Consider the following 22116-nt stretch of genomic DNA (forward strand, 5'->3'; position numbering starts at 1 on the left):
GGGGAAGTTGGGGGCAGCTCCTGAGTTTAGACAGAGGGGCCAGGAGGCAGGAGCACAGAGAGGAGAGACAAGGAGACAGAGACAGAGGGAGAAGTAGAGATAGACAAGAGACGGGGGCACAGACAGAGAGACAGAGGATCAGAGAGGGAGGCAGAGGCTGGGCCCGGCTCGGCGATCCTGAGGCCTCTCTTAGGCAGGAAGACGGAGGCTGCCCTGGGACCAGCCAGGACCAGGCCGACAGTGCCCATGAGCTCCAACATGGCTGCAGCGGTGCCGGCAGCTGTGCCTGCCTCCAGGAAGGAGTCTCCAGGCAGTTGGGGCCTGGGGGAGGAGCTGACAGGTATGGCTTTCCTGGACGTAGTAGGGTCTGGACCCTTGGAGAGTGGAGTGTGGGTTAGAGGTTTGCAGGGACCGTAAAAGGAGCCGGAGCGACTCAGACTGAGCCCCAAGGACTGTGGGCAAGTGTGAGGGAGGGAACCTGCTGGCAAACCCAGAATCCTAGAAACATGGGGATCACGACAGGACAGGACAGCTGAGTGGATAGGGGAGGAAAGGAGAGAGAAGGGCCCTCAGGGGCTGGGAGCAGAGGTCCACAGCAGTGGTGCCAAGATTGCTTCTATGCGTGAGGGAGCCTGAAGCCACCTGCAGAGAGAGGGAGCGGGAGGTGGGGCAGAGAGCATCCTCTTGTTGAGAACTGGTCATGGAGAGAGAATGGGGAGGAGGAGGGCTGGGGGGGTGTGATAAGCGAGACACTCTTCCAGATGGGAAAGACACAGGCGTGTCTAAAGGCGGGTGGACAGGAACCTGAGGACGAGGAAGCAAGGAGGGCGTAGGGCTCCCTGAGGAGGTGGGAGGGGGGTGGGACCAGCCCTGGTCCAGTCCCCACCCAGCCCGCTGCCCCTCAGGAGCAGGGCCCTCGCTCCAGTGCCGCGTGTGTGGGGACAGCAGCAGCGGGAAGCACTACGGCATCTACGCCTGCAACGGCTGCAGCGGCTTCTTCAAGAGGAGCGTGAGGCGGCGGCTCATCTACAGGTGAGGCGGGGCAGCGCCCCGTCGCCCTCCAGCCCCTGAAGGTGCCTGGAAGGGGTGGAGGGTGTTCAGGGAAGAAGGAGCTGCGGCAAACATGTCCGAAACCCACGGCCCAGGGCCTGGGCGGGACCCTGACTCCCTGGGGGGTTCCGCTCCGCCCACAGGTGCCAGGTGGGGGCAGGGATGTGCCCGGTGGACAAGGCCCACCGCAACCAGTGCCAGGCCTGCCGGCTCAAGAAGTGCTTGCAGGCGGGCATGAACCAGGACGGTGAGTGGGGGGAGACCACCCGCAGAGGCGTGGCGGAAGAGAAGGGGGCGCGTGACCCGTGGGGCGTCCTGACCCTTCCTGTCTCCCCAGCCGTGCAGAATGAGCGCCAGCCACGAAGCACCGCCCAGGTCCGAATGGACCGCGTGGAGTCAGACACGGAGCCCTGGCTGGAGCCCCTGGCGGCTCCCCCGACCCCAGCAGGGCCCAGCCCGCGGGGCCCTACACCGGTGTCTGCAGCCAGAGCCCTGGGGCCCCGGGCCCTCACACCTCCAGGCCACCACCACTTCATGGCCAGCCTGATAACGGCGGAAACCTGCACTAAGCTGGAGCCAGAGGATGGTAAGTGGGAGGATGGCTGAGCTCCCGGGCCCTGCCTTCATCCCACACGTGGGCCCCTGAGACGCCCCTGCCGCCTACCTCGGAGCAGGGGCTGATGCACAGCCTCCTCCTCCAACAGCCGATGAGAATGTTGATGTCACCAGCAATGACCCCGAGTTCCCCTCGTCCCCATACTCCTCCTCCTCCCCCTGTGGCCTGGACAGCATCCACGAGACGTCAGCTCGCCTCCTCTTCATGGCTGTCAAGTGGGCCAAGAACCTGCCCGTGTTCTCCAACCTGCCCTTCCGGGATCAGGTATACCCGTCAGGGGGCTCACGAGAGTCCGCCGGGCTGGGGGCGCGTACCTCCTTGCGCAGGTGATGATTGGCGGTGCGCGCAGCTTGGGGATGGTGACGGCTGGGGACACCCATGCCTCAGAGTCAGTGATGGTCAGGGACACCAGTCTCAGGGATGTGACTGCTGGGGCTGCTACATCTCTGGGCAGCGATGATGGTCGGGGTCATCACCCAGGGGAAAGTGATGGCCAGGGACACACGGGGACCAGGGATCTGAAGACAGTGTCTGTGCCCCTCTGGGTCTTCCTTCCTCCTAGACAAGCCCTCAGGCCCTACAGATGCTCTGTTTGTCACAGGGTGGTCTGCACACCCTAAACAGCATCAGTGGGCAAACCTGGGCTCCCTTGGAACACAAATGCCCCTGACTTCTGGGCTTGCATTTCAGCCCTGCCTCTTCTCCGCTAGGAGACCCCTCCGGCCTTCTCGTGAGCAAGGGGACCTGTCATGACAAATCCAGGAGAAGAGGCACACTGAGAGTCCGAGTCCTTAGCCAGTGGTTTGGATGAAGCAGCTCAGAAGCCAGGCTGAGTCGGCTGAGGATGCCTAACTTAGGATGCTGGTGGGGAGTCCCTGAGGCTGCCCAGCTTCTCACAGCTCCAGGGTTTCCTATGTGTTCCACTTGCAGCTTTGGATGGAGCCCACAGAGTATCTTGCAGCTGAGGCATCTGGGCCAGGTGGTACCAAGTCCCAGAGCTCTGGACCCCTGGTTGATGTCAGGCAGAGGTCAGAATGTTCTGGGCACCCGGGACCAGCCCTTCGTTTCCCAGGACACCCGAGAAGGTGGCAGAGGTTCCAGGCTGAGCCAGAGGAGCTGTGTATCAGTCATAACACTCGCCCTCTCTCTGGGCACAGGTGATCCTGCTGGAAGAGGCATGGAGTGAACTCTTCCTCCTCGGGGCCATCCAGTGGTCTCTGCCCCTGGACAGCTGCCCACTGCTGACCCCACCTGAGGCCTCTGCTGGTGGCAGCTCTCAGGGCCGGCTGGCACTGGCCAGTGCAGAGACTCGAATCCTGCAGGAAACCATTTCAAGGTTCCGGGCACTGGCGGTGGACCCCACGGAGTTCGCCTGCATGAAGGCCCTGGTCCTCTTCAAACCAGGTAGCTGAGTCTTTGCCCAAAAGCCTTAGAGGAGAGTGGTTGGGGATGAAGCAGGGGAATTCTGGTGACTTCCTTCTGTCTCTCACTTTCCCTCCATGACCCCACATAGATGCAGATGGTGCAGACTTCTTCCCTGGGGGCAGGAGGGGATGGATGGCTGCAGGCTGGGCTCACACCTCCTGAGGCCCTGGCTGACTGTAAGGGGGACGGAGGGGCTGAGACAGAAGCTCACTGCTGCTGCTTCTCTCCAGAAACACGGGGCCTGAAGGATCCTGAGCATGTGGAGGCCTTGCAGGACCAGTCCCAGGTGATGCTGAGCCAGCACAGCAAGACCCACCACCCCAGCCAGCCTGTGAGGTGACCCGCACACGTGCCTACCTGCCCATCTCTCCCTTCATCTCGCCATTCCCCTGCCCACCTCTCTGACACCATCTCAGGGCTGCACCGTTTAGATGGCACAAGGGTCTCAGTACAACCAGCCTGTGGCCGACACCTACTGAGTGCCAGGCACAGCACCAGGCCCGGGAGTAGGGACCAAAATGTGCATAAGGCAAACTTGCTGTCTCCTAGGGGTGCCCAGCACAGTGACCACACTGCAGTTGAGGGCTGGTCTTGAGGGCTGCATGTGTCTGCAGGAGACAGAGACCCACTGGGAGATGGGGTGCCAAGAGGAGCTGGAGGCAGGGCTGGACTTGGAGGAAGGATAAGGTCTATAGGGAGAGAAATCATCATTCACTAAGTTAGGGAGAGAGAGAGAGGCGAATATGCATATGTTCTTAGGTCAGGAGCCCAGTTTGGAAGGTATAAGAGATCGCTGCCACTGAGAAGGTGGCAGACTAAGCCAGAATGGCTCTCTGGCATCACCCTGTTCAGGCCAGCCAAAGGCCAAATCTGATTCGCCAGGCAGAGAGGAGCCACTGCAGGCTTTTGAGCAGGAGAGTGTTGTACACAGAGCTGGGCTTCATGCAGGGGCGTGGCAATGAGTACAGAGCGTCCAACCAGGGAGGGAAGCAGAGGCAGACATTGCCATCATTCAGGGGAGCCGTGGAGTTTCTGCTCTTTGGGAGTGGAAAGGCAACAGATGCGGGAACCACTGGGAGTTGGGATGGGTCAGACTTGGCGCTTGAGTGGATATAAGGAACGAAGGGAAGAAGAGCTATTTGGGAGACGAGGTAGTCAAGAAAGGAAAAGGAATCAGGAGGAAAGGAGTTTTGAGGGAACATGAGGCCTGTTGGAGGTGCAGTGGGACATCTGATAGGGATGCATTTGCACAAGCCATGTGCGTGGACAATAGCCCTGCCCTGGCTGGGTTTGGAGGACAGTGGCTGCCAGCTGAGACTGTGGCTGCAGGGAGAGTGGGGCAGGAGCCAGTGCTCTGGGACTGCCTGGCTCGCCCCGGCACCAGCAGATCCAACGGAGCCTCAGCAAGATTGGACCACTTGGACTCCAGGCAACTATTGGCTATTTTAGACCATATTTTCTGCATTCTCTTGGGCCCCCAGCAGTTCTCTCTGAAGAAGTAAGCTAACACGGGCACCCTCGAATCCCCTGTAATCTGAGAAATGATCAAAAGAAGAGGTAATTTTCTTTTAGAAAGAGTCCAAGGTATAAGGACTATACCCACCACACAGAAAGATTTCTGCTTTTGGTGAGCATAGGTAGAACGTGTCCCTAAGGCTCAACACAGCACCCTAAGAACAGTCATCACAGACATCCAGGCACCAGCGGCCCTCCTTCACCAGGTTTCTGTTGGGTTCAGCTCCCAGAGATGTCTGGGCATATTGGTTTTGTGTCAAATTTCAAAATTCTGATTAACATTTCCTTTGCCACTCCTATTGGAGTTGGTTCAGTATCAACTACAGGCAGAAACTGAGTGCTGAGCAAGTGATTTGGGGTTCTCTAAGCCAGTGTATTTCAGTTTTTAAAAACTGCAACACCCAGGAAGAAATGCAATTTCCATCATAACCCAATAACACACAGACCCTGAAACAAAGTTCCCCCAAATAATACCTGCCCTTACTTTGAATGATTTACTCTGATATTTGTTTAAATTATTTAAATTGTTTATTGTTTAAAAAGGCTGGTTGAGACCCACTTCTGGCAGTTTGAAAAACAATTTCTCTACTTGGCTTTATAGTTACTCCTTCCTGACACTCCTTAGATCAGAAAAGCAGAAGAAGGGAGGGGTGCACGACTGCTCAGTGCCACCAGCTTGGCTCTTACAAGAGAAAGAAAGCCCTTGGTTTGACAAAACAAGCTCAGTAGGTCATTGGGAGGTGAGAAGACTTTCCATAGACCTCCGTGGTAGAAGCTGAGCATGGAGCTGCCCCACTTTGATGTGGCCTCCTTGACATTGGGCACTGACCCCAGCTGTCAGTCTTCCCACCCAAGGAGGGTCTAATGCCCCTCCCCATCTCTTGGGGCTTCACCATCCACCTTCTCTGCACTGGGGACCCCCTGCCTTGGCAAATGGTTCTTATTTAAAACTACAATGACTCCTTTTCTGGGTGAGTATCTCAGCCACAAAAATTAAGTTTCGATTGCAGAACGTTTTCACTAATGGCTAGCTACTCTATCATCCTAGGTGGCTTACAGAGGGGAATTTTTATATATATATATATATATATATATATATATATATATATTTTGGCCGTGACACGTGGCTTGTGGGATCTTAGTTCCCCAACCAGGGACTGAACCCAGGCCCCATGAGTGAAAGCGCCAAGTCCTAACCACTTGACCACCAGGAAATTCCCAGGAATTTATATTCTTATTCAAATATATGTGGTATTAATCATCATGTAATTATAATCATTATATTCAATTAATAATATATTCACATGTACTATTAATATAAATAACTTCTCACTTTATAATCTTTACACATAATAAACGATATTTATTCACTATTTTCATCACACTCCTCAACTAAAGATTGGAGGAGGGCCACAGTGGGTCAGGGGTAGGCAAATGGGGCCATTCCTCTAAATTCCTCCTTACGGGCCCTGGGCACCAGTCATCTCTCCTTTCCTTCCCCTTCCACCTCTCCTGGGATGGCACTGTCCCTAGGACTCGGGCTCAGAAGCTGATAATCAAACTGATGGTGTCCTCTATCCTGTTCAGGTTTGGGAAACTGATCCTGCTCCTCCCGGCTTTGAGGTTTATCACTTCCGAACGTGTTGAGCTCCTCTTTTTCCGCAAGACCATAGGGAATACTCCCATGGAGAAGCTCCTTTGTGATATGTTCAAAAACTAGTGGAGGTGGAAATAAAATGGGTGCGACCACTTTGGTTTTTTTTTTTTTTTTTTTTTTTTTGCGGTACGTGGGCCTCTCACTGTTGTGGCCTCTCCCGTTGCGGAGCACAGGCTCCGGACGCGCAGGCTCAGCGGCCATGGCTCACGGGCCCAGCCGCTCCGCGGCATGTGGGAGCTTCCCGGACCGGGGCACGAACCCGTGTCCCCTGCATTGGCAGGCGGATTCTCAACCACTGAGCCACTAGGGAAGCCCAGGTGTGACCCCTTTGGAAAACAATCTACTGAAGCTAAACATCTGCCTGCCCTTTGATTCAGCAATTGTACTCGTAGGTATGTGTACTTAGCAGAAATGTCCACGAAAAGATAGGACAAGAATGTTCATAGCAGCTTTTTTCATAATAGCTCCAAACTGTACAATGACAATAGGATGGATTAATAAATTGTGGTACATTCATATAATGGAAAACAGCAATAAAAAGGAATGAACCATCAATATTATGTGGCAACGTGGATAAATTTCACAGATGTAAACGTTGAACAAAAGCATCCAGGCACCAGTTCTGCTTATACAAAGTTCAAGAACAGGCAAGACTAACCAATGGTGGTAGAAGTTGGAATAGTTGTTACCTCCGCTGCAGGGGGTGGGGTTGATTGGAAAGGGGCCTGAGGGAGCCTTCTGATGTGCTAGAAATATTCTTTTTTTTGATCCGGGTGGTGGTTTCATAAATTTATCCATTCAAAATTAACTGAGCCATGCACTTAAGATTTGTGCAATTTACTGTATTGTTAGACCTCAAAAAAATAAAAGTGAAAAAAAAAACCAGGAAGACAATGTGGCCAAGGTTCTCCCTTTAAAGACGCTGAAAGAGTGAGTACAGGGTCTCGAATTCCATCTGGTTGCTACTCCGAGTCATAGTCCAGGTGCCACGAAGCCAAGCCCAGTGAAAAATCTCCCAGAGGATTCAACAACCCAGCTTCTCTCTAGATGGCATCCCACCACCCCATGGCTTCTCCCCATTTTCTCTTCCTCATCCTTCCTCACCTCTCCGTGAGGAAGAGGAAGAGCTCTTCCTCTTCCTCGTGAGGTGAGCTCCACGCAACTCAACACAAGGCAGCCACAGGCACTTTTTGTGAAGGGGAATCTCCATCACTTCTTTTTTTTTTTTTAATAAATTTATTTAATTTTGTATGCGTTGGGTCTTCATTGCTGCACGAGGGCTTTCTCTAGTTGTGGCGAGTGGGGGCTACTATTCATTGCAGTGAGCGGGCATCTCATTGCGGCAGCTTCTCTGGTTATGGAGCAGGGGCTCTAGGTGCACGGGCTTCAGCTTCAGTAGTTGTGGCATGCAGGCTCAGTAGTTGTGGCTCGTGGGCTCTAGAGAGCAGGCTCAGTAGTTGTGGTGCAAGGGCTTAGTTGCTCCACAGCATGTGGGATCTTCCTGAACCAGGGATCGAACCCCTATCCCCTGCATTGGCAGGCGGATTCTTAACCACTGTGCCACCAGGGAAGTCCCTCCATCACTTAAAAAAAAATAAATTTATTTATTTCATTTATTTTATTTTTGGCTGCATTGGGTCTTCACTGCTGCACTCGGGCTTTCTCTAGTTGCGGCGAGTGGGGGCTATTGTTCGTTGTGGTGTGCAGGCTTCTCATTGCAGTGGCTTCTCGTTGCAGAGCACGGGCTCTAGGCGCACGGGCTTCAGTAGTTGTGGCATGCAGGCTCTAGAGCGCAGGCTCAGCAGTTGTGGCACATGACCTTTGTTGCTCTGCAGCATGTGGGATCTTCCCGAACCAGGGCTCGAACCCGTGTCCCCTGCATTGGCAGGCGGATTCTTAACCACTGCATCACCAGGGAACGCCCCCCCAACCCCCGCATCACTTCTTAATTCCTTATGGAAAGACGAAGTTCAGACAAACCTCTTCCTTTTCAAAGACAGATCCAGAAGACCTAGAAAATAATAATTTAAAAAATATTAACGTATCTCAGGCAGTTGATACACCAGGAAGTGAACTGAGCACTGAATGTGTATTGTTATGTAACCCTCAGATTAATCTGACAGGGGGACCAGTCATCCCATTTATAGTTGAAAAAGCTGAGGCTCAGAGAGGACACAAACCTTGGTATGACTCTGCTTAACCCTGGCACTGTCTCCCCACCTTGCCCCTCCGCCCCTGCAATCAGCAGAACAATTCCATTGCATTTTCTGCCTTCAAAGTAGAAATGCTTAAAGCCAAGAAGAAAAAGGTCATGTGAGAAATCTGTGAAATCCTAGGGGTTCCCTGTCCTTTGGCCTGTATATGAATTCTCCTAGTTATCCAGAGATGTCTGGCCTTGATGGAGGAAGGATGGTTTAGAACACTCTGCTCTGGAAATGACAATAGCTAGACTGTTGCCCAGAGAAGAAAGAGTATGGCAAATACTGCCCAGCTTAAGCCCTTCCCACCTAAGCACTCAAACTATACAAGACCCTTGGTCTTCTAAAAGCATCAGACTTGCCTCAGTTATTTAGGTCATTTAATGTCTATAATGCCATTATATTCTCCAATTCCCTATCCAAAGTTTTATCTGTAAGGTTTAAAGGCCTGAGTCTTTAAACGTATAGAAAGCCTGAGCAAAGTCATGCTAGCAAGAAACATGGTTGAAATTTGACCAAGTAGGCCCTGAACATTATCCTGCAGTCTTGCTTTGGGGAACATAAGGCTGCAAAGGCAGCCTGCTGAAGTTCACAGGCTAGTCTCTGGGAGGTGTGAGCACAGCAATTCTACATTGAGAAAGAGATTGGGATCTTCAGGAAAAAGTCTTGGAGAATTAGAGGAGGTACATAAGCTGAATTATCTGCTGCCAACCTGGCATCCATACCCCACCTGCCCTGCCCCACTTAAGGTCTTGTCTTCATTGCAGAGATGCCAGGAAGTACATTTCCCAGGATCCCCTTCCCCTATGGTTTGCTAATGGAAGGGAGGTACTCACGTGAGATTTGTAAATGAGGAGCCATTATTCTCTGGAGGCAGTTGCAGCCATGTGTGAGGGAACACGGAGATTTCACAGCAGCCTTCTTTAGAGTTGCAGGAGCTTCCAGGCAAGCTCTTGAGAACTTCAAAACTTTTGGTTCAGATCTGCTGGCTTTCTGAACCACCTGTCGGAGCTTTCTCTCATCTGTTTCCCCGGTTCTTCCAAAGTTTATGTTAAGCTCCCAATACCTATATTAAGTCCTTCACACCTGAAATATACTAAGTGGCTTCTGTTTTCCTAATACAATACAGCTCTCAGTTGATCCCAAGATGTATTCAACCTTTTGCTGTAAATTGGCCCCATGAAATTTAAATGGGTTACAGCTCTGTTTCACTGCACTTAGCGCTCTTGCTAGGGAGGGGATACTATGAAAACTCCTTTCAGCCCTCAATGCCAGAAATGTCTCTGGCTATGAAACACACAGAGGAAGACCCTGTGGTACTATCTGGGCCTTTCTTTTCAACTGCAGTTTTCAGATTTGTGAGACACTTCTCCTCCTCCACCCTTAAGGAAGTATTTAAAGGTAGGAAGGGCAGAGAAAGACTCAAAGATGCCAAGAAGCACCCATTCAAATTAGTAAATATAATCTGATAGGGGAACCCAGCTATTGTGGATGACTAGTCTCCATCTGGTGGACACCACTGGTTTTCCCCACTAGGATGCAAGCTCCACGGGGGCAGGAGCTTTGTTCACTAATGTACCTCCACCACCTAGGACAGTGCCCGTGGGTGTGGGTGCTCAGTCAATACTTGTTGAATGAATGGCCACATAGAACTGAGAAGTGACATACTCCTCAGAGTCCGAGATGCCTCACAAGATTCAACAGACGTTACATGTGTCTTATCCATATTCATCGTTATGTCCCTGGCTCTAAGAGGCTGTACTGCTATCCAATCTAGGAGACAACAAGTTTTTAAAAAGCAAAGCTCTAGTCTGCATCTCCTTACAGTTTTCTGCTCTTATCTTTATAATCAGAAAGGTTTGTTGTGGATTCAGTAATCACAGGGGCAACTTTTAAAAATTGCATTACTAGGTTTTATTTAGCCAATTAAGGAAATCTTAGTCCATTATTTTGTTGTAATATGAATTTAATGCAAAATGTAAATGTAAACTTGATGTAAAAAGAAATGTGAAGGATGATCTCAGAATTTTAAAAATTGAATAAATTTGACATTAGGGGAAAACTGATCACATTAATTTTTTTTCAGTTCCACCTTAGACTTGGTTTGGCATTTGAGAACCCCTGATCTCATTCAGCCCTCTCATCCAAAATGTAAGCGTGGGCACCTTTTGTTAGGTGCTGAGGACCTAAGAGTCAGAAAGATAGGCTCTTTTCTTGCCTTGGGAAGCTAACATCAAAGTTTTTTGATGCCACAAATACTGGGAGCTGTTGAGAACACAGACATCTAAGCCAGTTCAAGGGGGAAGAGGACATTTCCAAGTAGAACTGCTTTTTACACTGAGACCTGAGAGTCAGTTAAGAGTTACCCAGAGAAGTAAACCTGGGGGAGAGACCACATTCCAGACAGAGGGCAAATGACTTTCCCAAAGTCATGCAGTGAAGGGCAGAACAAAAAGGATACACTAGGGCCCTCTATTAGCAGCTATTGCTACTTCTTCATGGCCTTTTTGGTGAGGATCCTCAATGTAGATTTATTGCCTTCCCTGCCCGCCTACCTCTAAATTGATTAAATGAAGTCTTGACAGCTTAGCATCCATTACAGAAAACTCGCAGCTTGAATCTCAACTTCACTTGAACTCTACTGAGTTCCACTAATTACCACCTCTGTACTTTGAAAATCTGGGGGCTCAGTCCTTTCCTTAAAAAAAACATCACTTTAACAAAAATCATTGCTTTTCCTTGGGTTCAGGTTGGAGTGAGTTGGGGTGGGAGCCAGGATGGTCAGAAAACAAACCACACGTATTGCTGCGTCTGGAAGCTTTGTTCTTTAATGAGCCATGGAGTGATCTGTTCATCAAGCTGCTCTTGTGTAGCCATACAGTGCATATTTTGAGTGACACAAACTCTACTTTATACAAATGATGTCCCCCTCCCTCCCGCCAAAAAAAGACGAAGAAAAAAAAAAAAGGAAATCACAAAGTGCCTGTTGATTGCATCAGGAATGTAATCAGTTCTGTGGGTGAGACAAATCATTCTTCGTATAGAATTATTCTGTTAAACAGTAAAATGATATTATATTTCACAGGATATGTCCTTTTACAATACATAGTCTTTTATAAATTTACACTCAGCATACTTATAAATTACTTTCAATCCATTAAAATAATATAATACTAATCTGTAGTCCACACCTTTCCCTTAGTAAATACAATTACTTGTTCAAAAGGTGCAACTTTTATATGACCTAACAGGGCTGATAAATAGGCATTAAGTATGGATGGAGAGCAAGGTAATAGACCCCTTGGTGGGGCTTTTGAAAACAGTTTCAACCAAGAGACCAACAAGACCTAAAAGATCCACCTCCACAATCACCATTTTGCCCTTTACCACCTAATCAAATGTGGGAGTGGTTCCAGAGAAAAGTGGTTAACAGTATTTTAGGGGAACAGAAAGAGGACTCCCACAAATAACAAGGAATTTTACTACAAGGCTAGCATGGTTTTGGGGGACAGTGCCAACTGTCACAAAATTATGGGTAGACAAACACATCTGTCAACACAGAATGATGTTGTCCAGCTCCCCACCAAGGGGGAGAAAATAGGGAGAGAGAAGGATGAGCAAAGCCGTCTGGACTTTGTTTCTTCTTAAAACTCTCTTAGCTTTAAACACATCCTGAGAATACTTTCTTCTCTGGTTCACCAAAGTGCTTGTGAAAGGTACACATTCATTATAGTTAAAAAACCATGGCCCACAGGCACTAAAGTGGGCCTGCAGAAACTTGCTGGACCTCCTCTCTTCAGCATGCTTCTGGAACCCTCTGTTTTTGACAGTGAAAATAATCCTATGGTTGTTGTGATGGAAGACAGAAGTCTCCACTAACCCGCCAGCAAGGTAAGAGCTGTAGCTGGTTTCCAAAGCATGAGAAGGTGGGGCTCTCGTATCCCACCCCCTAGCCTCAGGTCCCTCTGCCTCTGCAAGGCTCATACTGAGCTGTATCTCCTTTGTCTTTCAGAAGCAGAGAGTGGCAAAATAATTAAAATGGCAGGAAGTATAAAGCGCATTACAAACTCAGCATGTCACCTTCCTAAATCCTTCCTGTATTTGCTTCACTTTGTGATACACAATGCACACTTCTCTGCTTCCATTACACTTTCCATGATATGGGATATGTTGGCTTTAATTGGGAGAATTAAAACTCCAGGCTGTGTTTGGGGCTGGGAACAGTGTGATAAGAAGCGAATGCTCTGCATTTTAGAGTATGGGCTTCAAATGAGGGACTGCCCCACTGCTGCCATGCAGGGATTTCCTTTGAGGCATTTGAGATCAAAGAAAATGAGCAGAGAAGCAATAGGAAACACAAATCTGACACAGACTAAGGTTAAATATCTCAATCATTAAGTGATTGTAATACAGCAGTGGTCCCCACCCTTTTTGGCACCAGGGACTCGTTTTGTGGGAGACTTTTCCACAGACAGGGGGCGGGTGGGGGGAAGGGGGGTGGTTCAGGCGGTGATGCGAGTGATGGGGAGCGGCTGTAAATACAGATGAAGCTTTGCTCGCTTACCCTGCCACTCACCTCCTGCTGTGCAGCCCAGTTCCTAACAGGCCGCGAGACTGGTACCAGACCGCAGCCCAGGGATTGGGGACCCCTGGTAATACAGCATCGCCTTGTGTAATACAACTTTAACCACGGGGAAGACCAGTTAAGATGAGAGGGAAGGAGATATAGCACTTGGTTCTGACAGTTTTTTAGAGTTATGGCTTCATCTCTTTCCCAGGCCAACAATGCCTGCTATGTTATGAGAACAACGGCTTGCTTTCCTTCAAAGGGAGGGTCCCACATTTGCTCTCCATTCTTATAATTGCATGGATCTCCCTACCCCCACCCTCCATTCTGGCAGCTTGTTAAATGACTAGAAATCCACAAATCTAGCAACTGAAAAACAAATATTTATTTAATTTTATCCAATTTCAGGTTTTAGGTCCCTGAGAAAAATTATAAAGTCTCTTAACATCCATCGCCTGGTTCCTATAAAGTGACCTATATGAGTAGTTTTTTAACTGCCAAAAACTTATTTTGCAAAACAACAGCAACAAAACAAAAACTCCACAAAGATTCAGAGGGGAGGCCACGTGCCAAGATGTGTTTCCCAGGCCATTTCTGTGGGCCAAAGCAAACTATTCAACAGGGCTAATCTCTTTTTTTTGTATGGTATTTAAACAACGTTCTGAAGCAAGTGGAGAGTAGTAGTTAGTGCCAGCTGAAAACCACCCTCCCAAGAATAATGGGACAGACTGCACCTGGCACGGGGGCTGGGGCACCCACGCTGACACACCATGCTGAGGGGTTGGGTTTTACTCTAGGAGACTCTCAAATTCAGATTTTTAAAGGCTTTACCTTTGTTACTCCTCAGGACAGCATGAACAAGGTGGCAGATGTTTGCAGGATATAAAATCTAACATTTACTTACTAACCATCATCATTCTGGAGATTTAAAAAGATTCCTTTCCCGAGGTCATTTCTGAACCCAAACCAGAGAGAGGTAAGCCTCCTGCTACCTGTAGCTGCCACTCAGAATGATGTTCCATGTCTGGCCTCTGGGGCTCAACAATAACCAAGGAGGCAGTGGCATGAGGTTCAGTGTTGTGTAACAGGAGAGACTCTGCCTTAACAAAAGTCTTAATATTTCTATAACTTCACATCAAATAAGTATGAAAAGGAAGAATAACCAAAATTCAGGTTACAGATGGTAAATGCTCTTTTTAGAACAGTGCATGTGGTATTAGACAAGATGCATTTAGTAAGTTTAAAAAAACATTTTCACATACTTATATCAAGAATGGGTATCATGTTTCATTTTTCCATATATTATAAATAGGCAAAACAGATTTCTAATCCCACAAATGCTAAGAAGCTTAAAATGCTTTCATAACTCAGGTATATGGAGACACCCAGTGGTGAGAAAAATGGTCTGACTTTTCCCTCAACCCAGGGATGAGTGGCTCTCACCATCACATCCAATGGCCCCTAATCTGTGGGAAGAAATTCCATGGGGAGCAAGGTAGCATAAGGTTAAAAGGAAATATGCATACTATACATATATATATTTACAGTAAACTTCAGTAACCAGAATATTAACAAAAATAGCTTCAAGTAGTCCTTGATTTTTTTTTTCATCTATTTAATACTGATGGTCTGAGGAAAAGAAGATAAAAGTTAGATGGGTCATATTAAAAACTTTTCTCTTTTTTTTTTGGCAGCTTTCTGTAACACTTATTCATGCAGTGCTGTGTGTGAATGTTTAGGGAGAAGTGATTAAATGGTCACATTATTTGTCTGAGCTCGTGGTGGAAATCCACCAGCAGATAAATAGGTTCATAAATGATCTTCAGTTTAATCTATACAAAGAGAAAAGCCTGGATGGATTAGCATGAAACCCTCACGTTTAGGGTTCACCATGTCTCTGGGACATTTAAAAAATATTAGAAGAACCTGATCCTAGAATCAGGGGCTATAAGAACAGTATAGCTACTGAAATTTCAGGCCATGCAATATATTTGGCAGGAACTAACCAGCAGTTAAACCAGCATTGATTATTACGACATCAAACATCATCAAAAGCAAAACATGTATTCTCCTCTTCACTGTGTAACCACAGATGTCTGAGACACGCTCTGATGGCTTAATGGAGACAACTGCTTTTTCACTTTCCCCAGAATATAACATGGAGTGTTTTTCAAAAATCTTAAAATAGAGGGCTTAGGCTTTTTGTTTATAAATCCTTGGAAAAAAATTATATTCTACCCCAGCTCCTAACTATCCCAAAATAAACCCAAAGGATTTCACTTTCATGGTTAAGAAAGATTTATATGTTTTCTTCAAATGTCAGAAATCAGTGGGTCCCTCCAGCCCACAATGTCCCCCCAGTTCCACACTCACCTCTGGGAAGGGAAAAGAGGAGGGAGAAGAGGCAACTACAAAGACCTCCACAACTGACCCAAATCCCCAGGCCCTGGTTGCTTTGTTTGGTCAAATCTCTAGTCAAATACAGCAGCCAAGGCACAACTGGCACCATCCCTAGCAGGCTTCAAAGAGGCCTTTCCGCTTCGGCAGGAGGACCAGGAATTCAGCACACAAGGTCTTGGTTGTATGCTTGGGCGAGAGGCAGGACCACAATTAGGATGAATATTGTGGACCAGGTGATGAGGCCCCAAAGATGAGATGTAGCCATGAAGGGACAACACATCTGCCAGTTCAGACCATAAACTCATTATTTCCAAAGAGAGCTAGCTGTTGGGTAGAGCTGCAGTCTGGGTCCACAGTTTTCCTGCGGCCAGACACAACTGTCCCCTCTGGGGTCTCTTTGGTTTTCTGAGGTGAGTTTTTCACATTCTTTAATTTTTGTTTGCCCTTTTCAGGGTTGAAGGTTCCTCTGCTGAAGAATTGAGGCTTGTCTTCTAGGGACTTGGTCTGGCCCAATGGCCCTTCCATTCCCAGGGCCTCGCCAGCTGAGGAAGCTCGGTAGAATGGAGATTTGGAATACATTTGAAATCGTCTTCTGGTCCCATGAGAAGATGCAGTGCTAGATGAACATAAAGAAGAGACTGAAGAGTCCACTGAATCCAGTGAGTCTTGCTGCTTTTTTAGCTGCTTCCGCAACTTGCCTGAAGGTTCAGACTTGCCAGCTGCCTTCAGGGAGATAAGGGCTAAGCTTCTCTCTAATGCAAGAAAGAGACGGAAGCTGTAAATGACAGTTCCCTCTGAAACAAATCATCATGTGATGAAGAGGTGTCACTGTTCACATGTGAAAGTGGGTGGGCTAAGATCTGGAGGGTCCAGGTTGACCTACTTTGTGCACAGACACGACTCGAGAAGAGCTCACCACCCATTTCTACACCACCCATATCGTTTCAGAATCAACCCCAAGGAAGTCTGGAGTTGGAGTATGGCATCAGAAGAGGCCTACAACTGTCCCTATCATTTAAAAAACTGCCAGGATATGTAGTCAATTCCACATCTCGGTGAAACACGCCAGGCAGTTAAAGACCTTGATTGGTACAGTCCCATCGCACAGCAGGGCTCAGCTCCTGCTACCCACCCTTAGAAAATGGATCATGGGTCAGTAAGACACAGAAGCTGTGACTGTTGCCTTTTCTTTGTGGTAAATATAGAGAAAACATTAAATTGCAAAAGTAATACCTTACATTGAAGGCTTGGTCTGATGAACAATTTACATAGAAGCTTCACAAAATCGGTATATTTCAACTCTTTAGGACTTTGTCACTTTTTCATGTAAACTCAAGGCCTTCTTGAAAGGGACTTTGTCTTCACTTGGGAATCCTTATTCCTTCTTTGCAAAACAAATCTGGAGTCTTTGGCCTAACATGTTCATTTACCTGATTTCTCAGCGATGGCACCTTCAGACTCGATATTCAAATTTTCAGAGCTATCAGCAGTCCCTATGGAGGCCTCAGACTCAAGGGTTTCATCATCAGAGGCACGGGGTTCCAGTACAAGCATCTCAAAAGTTAGCTCTTCCCTGTAAGATACAATCAAGAAATGCATTATCATTTGATAAGAAACGGAAGGAAGACAACAGGAAAAAAGACCTTCCATGAAAATCAGGAATTGAGGTAGCAAAAACAGTCACATTTCTTACTGTTCCCTTCCAGGGTGGTGATAAGGACCTGAAAGCACAGTCACAGTGAAGGCTAAAGACAGCAAAGGCTGGGACCTATAACAGGGCTAAGTGTGAGGTAGAGAAGGATGCTGAAGCTACAAGACCTTCTGGTAAAATGAACTCTGGGCTGGTAATTAGGAGATGATTCTAAACTCACTCTAAACTCATTCATAATATATCAGGAAGTACTTTCCTCTCTCTGGACCTCAACTTTCTCATCCACAAAACAAAGAGATTAAACTACATAGTCTCTAGGATTCCTTCCAGCACTTAAACTATTTTCTACAAAATTTTATTCACTGGTTACAGACTATATCCTCTACCTTGACCAAGGAGAGACCTCTAGATCTCCTAGATGAAGTAAAACACTGATTGACCTTTTCTGTCAATCAATTTTGAAGCCTTTGCCATCTCCACTTAACTCCTCCTCATCAATCACCCACCTACCTCTCAGTCATGCTCCCTCATTCCCTGAAGTCTTTGGTACTTGGCTCCTAACCTCGCTTTCTCACTACTACCTGACACCACCTTGATCTATTTCAATCCACATCTTTGTGAAATCTCACATTAATACCCTAAAACCAAAGTTCCTTTACATCTGCAACTCTTAACAACCTCTCCTCCACTTTATACAGGCAATTTTCTCCAATGGGCAGATCCTAGAGTTTGTCAATCCAATCCTCCACTCTGTCCACAATCTCCTTATCCTTCCAACTGTAACTCCGTTTTTCATCAAGTCTCCCTTTCAGAGCCCTTGTAGCTTCTCTTCCACTCTACCTAGCTTTAAATTATTCATCCTTTCTCCAACATCTAGCTTGAGATTCATGGACAATCTTTTCAAGGACAGTCTCACCAGCAACTCATTACTGCATTTACAACTGTCATAAGCAGTGTGCATTCACACCTCTAAGACTAGGCTCATATGTTTTCCTTTCTCTGGAAAGACTTTTCACCTTCCTAGAAAATTCCTATTCACCCTTCAATACTTCCAATGCCATTTTCATCAAAGCTGAATTAGGTCCTCTTTTCAGACCATTTTAATATCAAAGAGCTAGCCCCTGGTCAAAGGAGACCACTTTTGCCTTACCATGTTCAGCACACCTGAGCCCTAGCTGCCTTTTTTAGCTTGCCTAGATTCTAGATTCAATCCTGACAGGCAAAAAGTACTTTAACAGACTCATAACCTCTCATGAATCAGGCTCTCAGACCTAGGATTCTGGGATCCTGGGAACTCAGGAACAAAAATCCCCTTAAAACATAAGAGTCATCATTGTCAACCAAAACCACTACACAGTACCTTCAGGGAGAACCATGGGATATTCACATTATCCCCAAGATGTAGTGTTACCCACTCCTGCTCCAGTGATGGTAGAGGTCACAGAGCGGCTTATTTGTCACCTAAATTGCAACCAATTTCCCTACCCAGTATCCTAGCACCCACTAGAGTTGCTGCCTTACCCCGACCAGCCAGTTGCTGGCCCCATGGCTATATTGATCTTCAGATAATGACCTTCCTTTACGGAGTTCTGAATAATCTTAGCCTGGGAATCCTTATTCCTCCTTTTTAAGACAAATCTGTTCACCAAGGCTGGTGACCCGTTAGGGATCTTGGCTAAGATTGACACACCCTGTCCCAGTCAGCATCTCCAGAATCATCACTGTAGCAGCTTGTTTGGTCTCCCAGCTCATAGAGCATCCTTCCTTGAGGTGACAGCTTTCATGTTGCTACCTGAGTACAGGCAACATGTCTTTGTTATCTCCACATTCCCTGTATCACCTAACCTAGTGCTTGACTCACAATAAGGAAGAATAAAAAAAGGACAGAAGTAAGGAAATGAAAACAGATAACTAGTTGCTCCCTTTCCCTCTGGAAACCCACTTTTCTTTCTGCAGGTTCTCAATCTGCTCAGTCAGGACTCTCTCCTCCTGCTGCATAGCTGCTTGCTGCTGTTCTGTGATGTCAGCCTCCAGTGCTGCGTCACTAGTCAAGGTCTCTTCTGGGACATCAGACATGGAGGGCAACCGAACTACAACAGGAGAGGATGGGCATGGATAGTTTCCTCGACGAAGACGCCCCTTCCCCTGCAAAGAAAAATATATGTTAAAAGGTAAATTGAGTGACTGATCAGTTTTATTTGGCCCAGTTAGGATAACAAGTGTACTACTTCCATCACACCTGGTGAATGGTAGGAATAAGCGGAAACGTTCTGTGAGACCTAAGATATTTAGTGAGATACCATCCATCCAACACATTTAAGTTAAGTATTTTCTTGCAAGAGCACTGGAAAATGGGTACGTTGGTGGCTAGGAGTGTAAGAACACACTGTGTACTGAGACAAGATTCTTCTTTTAATCTAAGCTGCATCCCCTCCAAACTAAATATCCACACATGGCTATTTAAATTAATTAATTAAAATAAAATGGGGGGTAAGGGGGAGAGGGATAAACTGGGAGATTAGGATTGACAAGTATACACTACTATATATAAAATAGATAACTAATAAGGACCTCCTGTATAGCACAGGGAACTCTACTCAATACTCTGTAATGGCTTGCATGGGAAAAGAATCTAAAAAAGTGGATATATGTATATGTATAACTGATTCACTTTGCTGCACACCTGAAACTAACACAACACTGTAAATCAACTATACTCCAATAAAATTTTTTCAAAAATTAAATAGAAGTAAAAATTTAGTTCTGCGTTCACACTAGCCAGATTTCAAAAGCTCAACAGCCACAGGTGGATAGGGACTACCATATTGAACAGTGCAGATGTAGAACATTTCCATCATCGAAGAAAGTTCTGATGGACAACACTGCTCTATAGCTTTAACCTTGGAATATACAATCTCTCTAGGAAGACTACAGAAACAGGTCCTAAAACTCAGTTTTATTTTTTTTAAAAAGTCATTTATATATTACAGGGTGTTAGTGAGAGATATTCTCTAAGAACAACTCAAGAAACTTCTTTCTTGAGATCAGAGGGGGAAAAAAAATCTCATTGTTTTAATTGGTTACCTTGCACAGAACTTTCACTTCTGATAATGGCAGACTAGGTATTTAAAATTAAACCTCCTGCTGAGAACAACTGGACCAAACATAAAAAACCCAACATATTCTTGAAGGCACCAGAGAGCTAACAAGGTAGACCAAGGAGAGGCTAGCCCAGCATTCAGGGCTAATTTAAATTTAAGAAGAGGTGGATGAGAGTCTGAGCAGAGCTTTTGACAGACTACAGCAGGAGTCAGCAAATTATGGCCCCTGGGCCAAATCTGTCCTTGTGCTTGATTTTGTAAATAAAGCTTTACTGAAATGCCTTCATGCTCATTAATTCACATACCGTCTATGGCTCTTCTGCAGAATAATGGTAGCACTGATGGCTGCAAGAGATTGTATGGTCCACAATGCCTCAGTATTTACTCTCTGGTCCTTTACAGAAAAAGTCTGCCAACCCCTGGGGTAAAGAATAATAGTCCAGACCCAGGCAAGGGTGTGGGTTTCAGTCTGGTTTGAGTGTGGGCTCCATCCCCATCCATGCCTGATGCTGGAACCCCTAAGGTTTGCATCCTAGATATAAGTGTAAATTGAAATTATTACGGTCCTTGCAGATACTGCAGCCTAGCTTCAAGTCATCTGAATGGTTCAGAAAATTGTAATCCCTAAAATTGGATTAAAGTAACCCCAGTTTGCTAGTGCCCTAGGACCTGGCAGGAGAAATGAAAATACTATCTGGAGGGAAGTAACATCATCTCAGGTTTCAAAATATTTTTACAAATAATTTTTTAAAATACTATGTCTCACACACAATAAAAGGCAACCAAGCACAAAAGGAGACAAGACAATGTAAATGAAAACCAGTAAAAACAACAGAAACCTTCAATGACACCAAATATTGTTGCTCTCAGAACAGACTTAAAATAGCCATGCTGAAAGAGATAGAAAGACACAGTTGAATTAGTGGACCAGAAGTTAGGTCAGGATAAAATAAAAAGAATCAAGCAGAGAAAACAAAACAAAACAAAAAATTTTCTAGAAAAATTCAGAAAAGTTGATAGAAGAACACAATAAAAAGATCTACCATATATAAAAAGATTGCCAGGAGAGAAGAGAGATCCGGTAGAAGAAATAACAAAAAGATAATGGCAGAACTTTTTCAAAACTAATTAAAGATATCAACCTACCGACTAAAGAAAGCCTTTGACCTCTAGGAAAGATAAATAAAAAGAAGTCAATACCTAGAGACAGCTGCTAAAAATTAAAGGCAAGAGAAAATCTTAAAAGTAGTAAAAAAAAAAAAAAAAAGAAGGACCTGCAACAAAGAAGCAACTATTTGATTCAAAGCTTACTTTTCAACAGAAACAATGTAAGTCAGAAAACAACAAATGGTATTTTCAAAAGATGAAAGGAAAATGTAACTACCAATCTAGAATTCTATACATCACAAAAACAATCTTCAAGAATGAAGTTGAAATAAAGACATTTTCAGACATACGAAGACAGGAAATCTGTCACCAGCAGATCTGCACTAAAGGAAGGGTAGACAGAAAATGATCCAAGAAGAAAAGTCGGGGAGGAAGAAATGAAGAGCAATGAAAATGGTAAATATGTAAGTTTAAAAGAATCTGCATAAAACATAAGAATAATGTGTTGAATTTAAAATACACAGGTAATTAAAAAAATAACAACAACATCAACTACATCATATAATAGCTAAAGCATATTAAAGTCCCTGCATTAGCTGGGGAAAAAATAAAAGTACCAATTAACAGACTTTGATAAACCACAAATTTATGTTGTAATCTTTAGGTTGACTACTAAAAGAGTAAAAAGGTATAAAACTTCAAAACTAACAAAGGAAAAAAATGGAATAATAGAAAGTAGCCAAAAGAAAAAGGCAAGAATGAACCAAAAAAGGAAAGAAAGAAAAGAAACATATGTCAGGTAAGAAAAATTAAAAGCACAAAATAAAAT

At 45.9% G+C, this 22116-nt stretch overlaps 2 protein-coding genes across 17 annotated transcripts in view; one reads left to right on the forward strand and one right to left on the reverse strand.

The window, feature by feature from the left end:
* The first annotated feature begins 212 nt into the window (after positions 1–212).
* Positions 213–6326, forward strand: NR2E3 (nuclear receptor subfamily 2 group E member 3). Its single transcript, XM_059056011.1, has 8 exons — positions 213–340; positions 906–1032; positions 1194–1297; positions 1388–1636; positions 1755–1930; positions 2824–3070; positions 3322–3427; positions 6194–6326. The coding sequence occupies exons 1-8, from the start codon at positions 247–249 to the stop codon at positions 6324–6326; spliced, it is 1236 nt and encodes a 411-aa protein (XP_058911994.1). The 5' UTR covers positions 213–246.
* A 4941-nt stretch (positions 6327–11267) lies between these two features.
* Positions 11268–22116, reverse strand: part of MYO9A (myosin IXA) — a 279561-nt gene continuing 268712 nt past the window's right edge. For all 16 annotated transcript variants that reach the window (XM_067029270.1, XM_067029272.1, XM_067029275.1 and 13 more), the window contains 3 exons: positions 19022–19224; positions 16859–17001; positions 11268–16180 (listed from right to left, as the gene is read on the reverse strand). In XM_067029270.1, coding sequence (XP_066885371.1) covers positions 15717–16180; positions 16859–17001; positions 19022–19224 — 810 coding nt within the window. In that variant the 3' untranslated portion in view covers positions 11268–15716. The remainder of the gene's footprint in view (positions 16181–16858; positions 17002–19021; positions 19225–22116) is intronic.

Source organism: Kogia breviceps, chromosome 3 (genome assembly GCF_026419965.1).
Source record: "Kogia breviceps isolate mKogBre1 chromosome 3, mKogBre1 haplotype 1, whole genome shotgun sequence".
Classification (NCBI taxonomy): Eukaryota; Metazoa; Chordata; class Mammalia; order Artiodactyla; family Physeteridae; genus Kogia; species Kogia breviceps.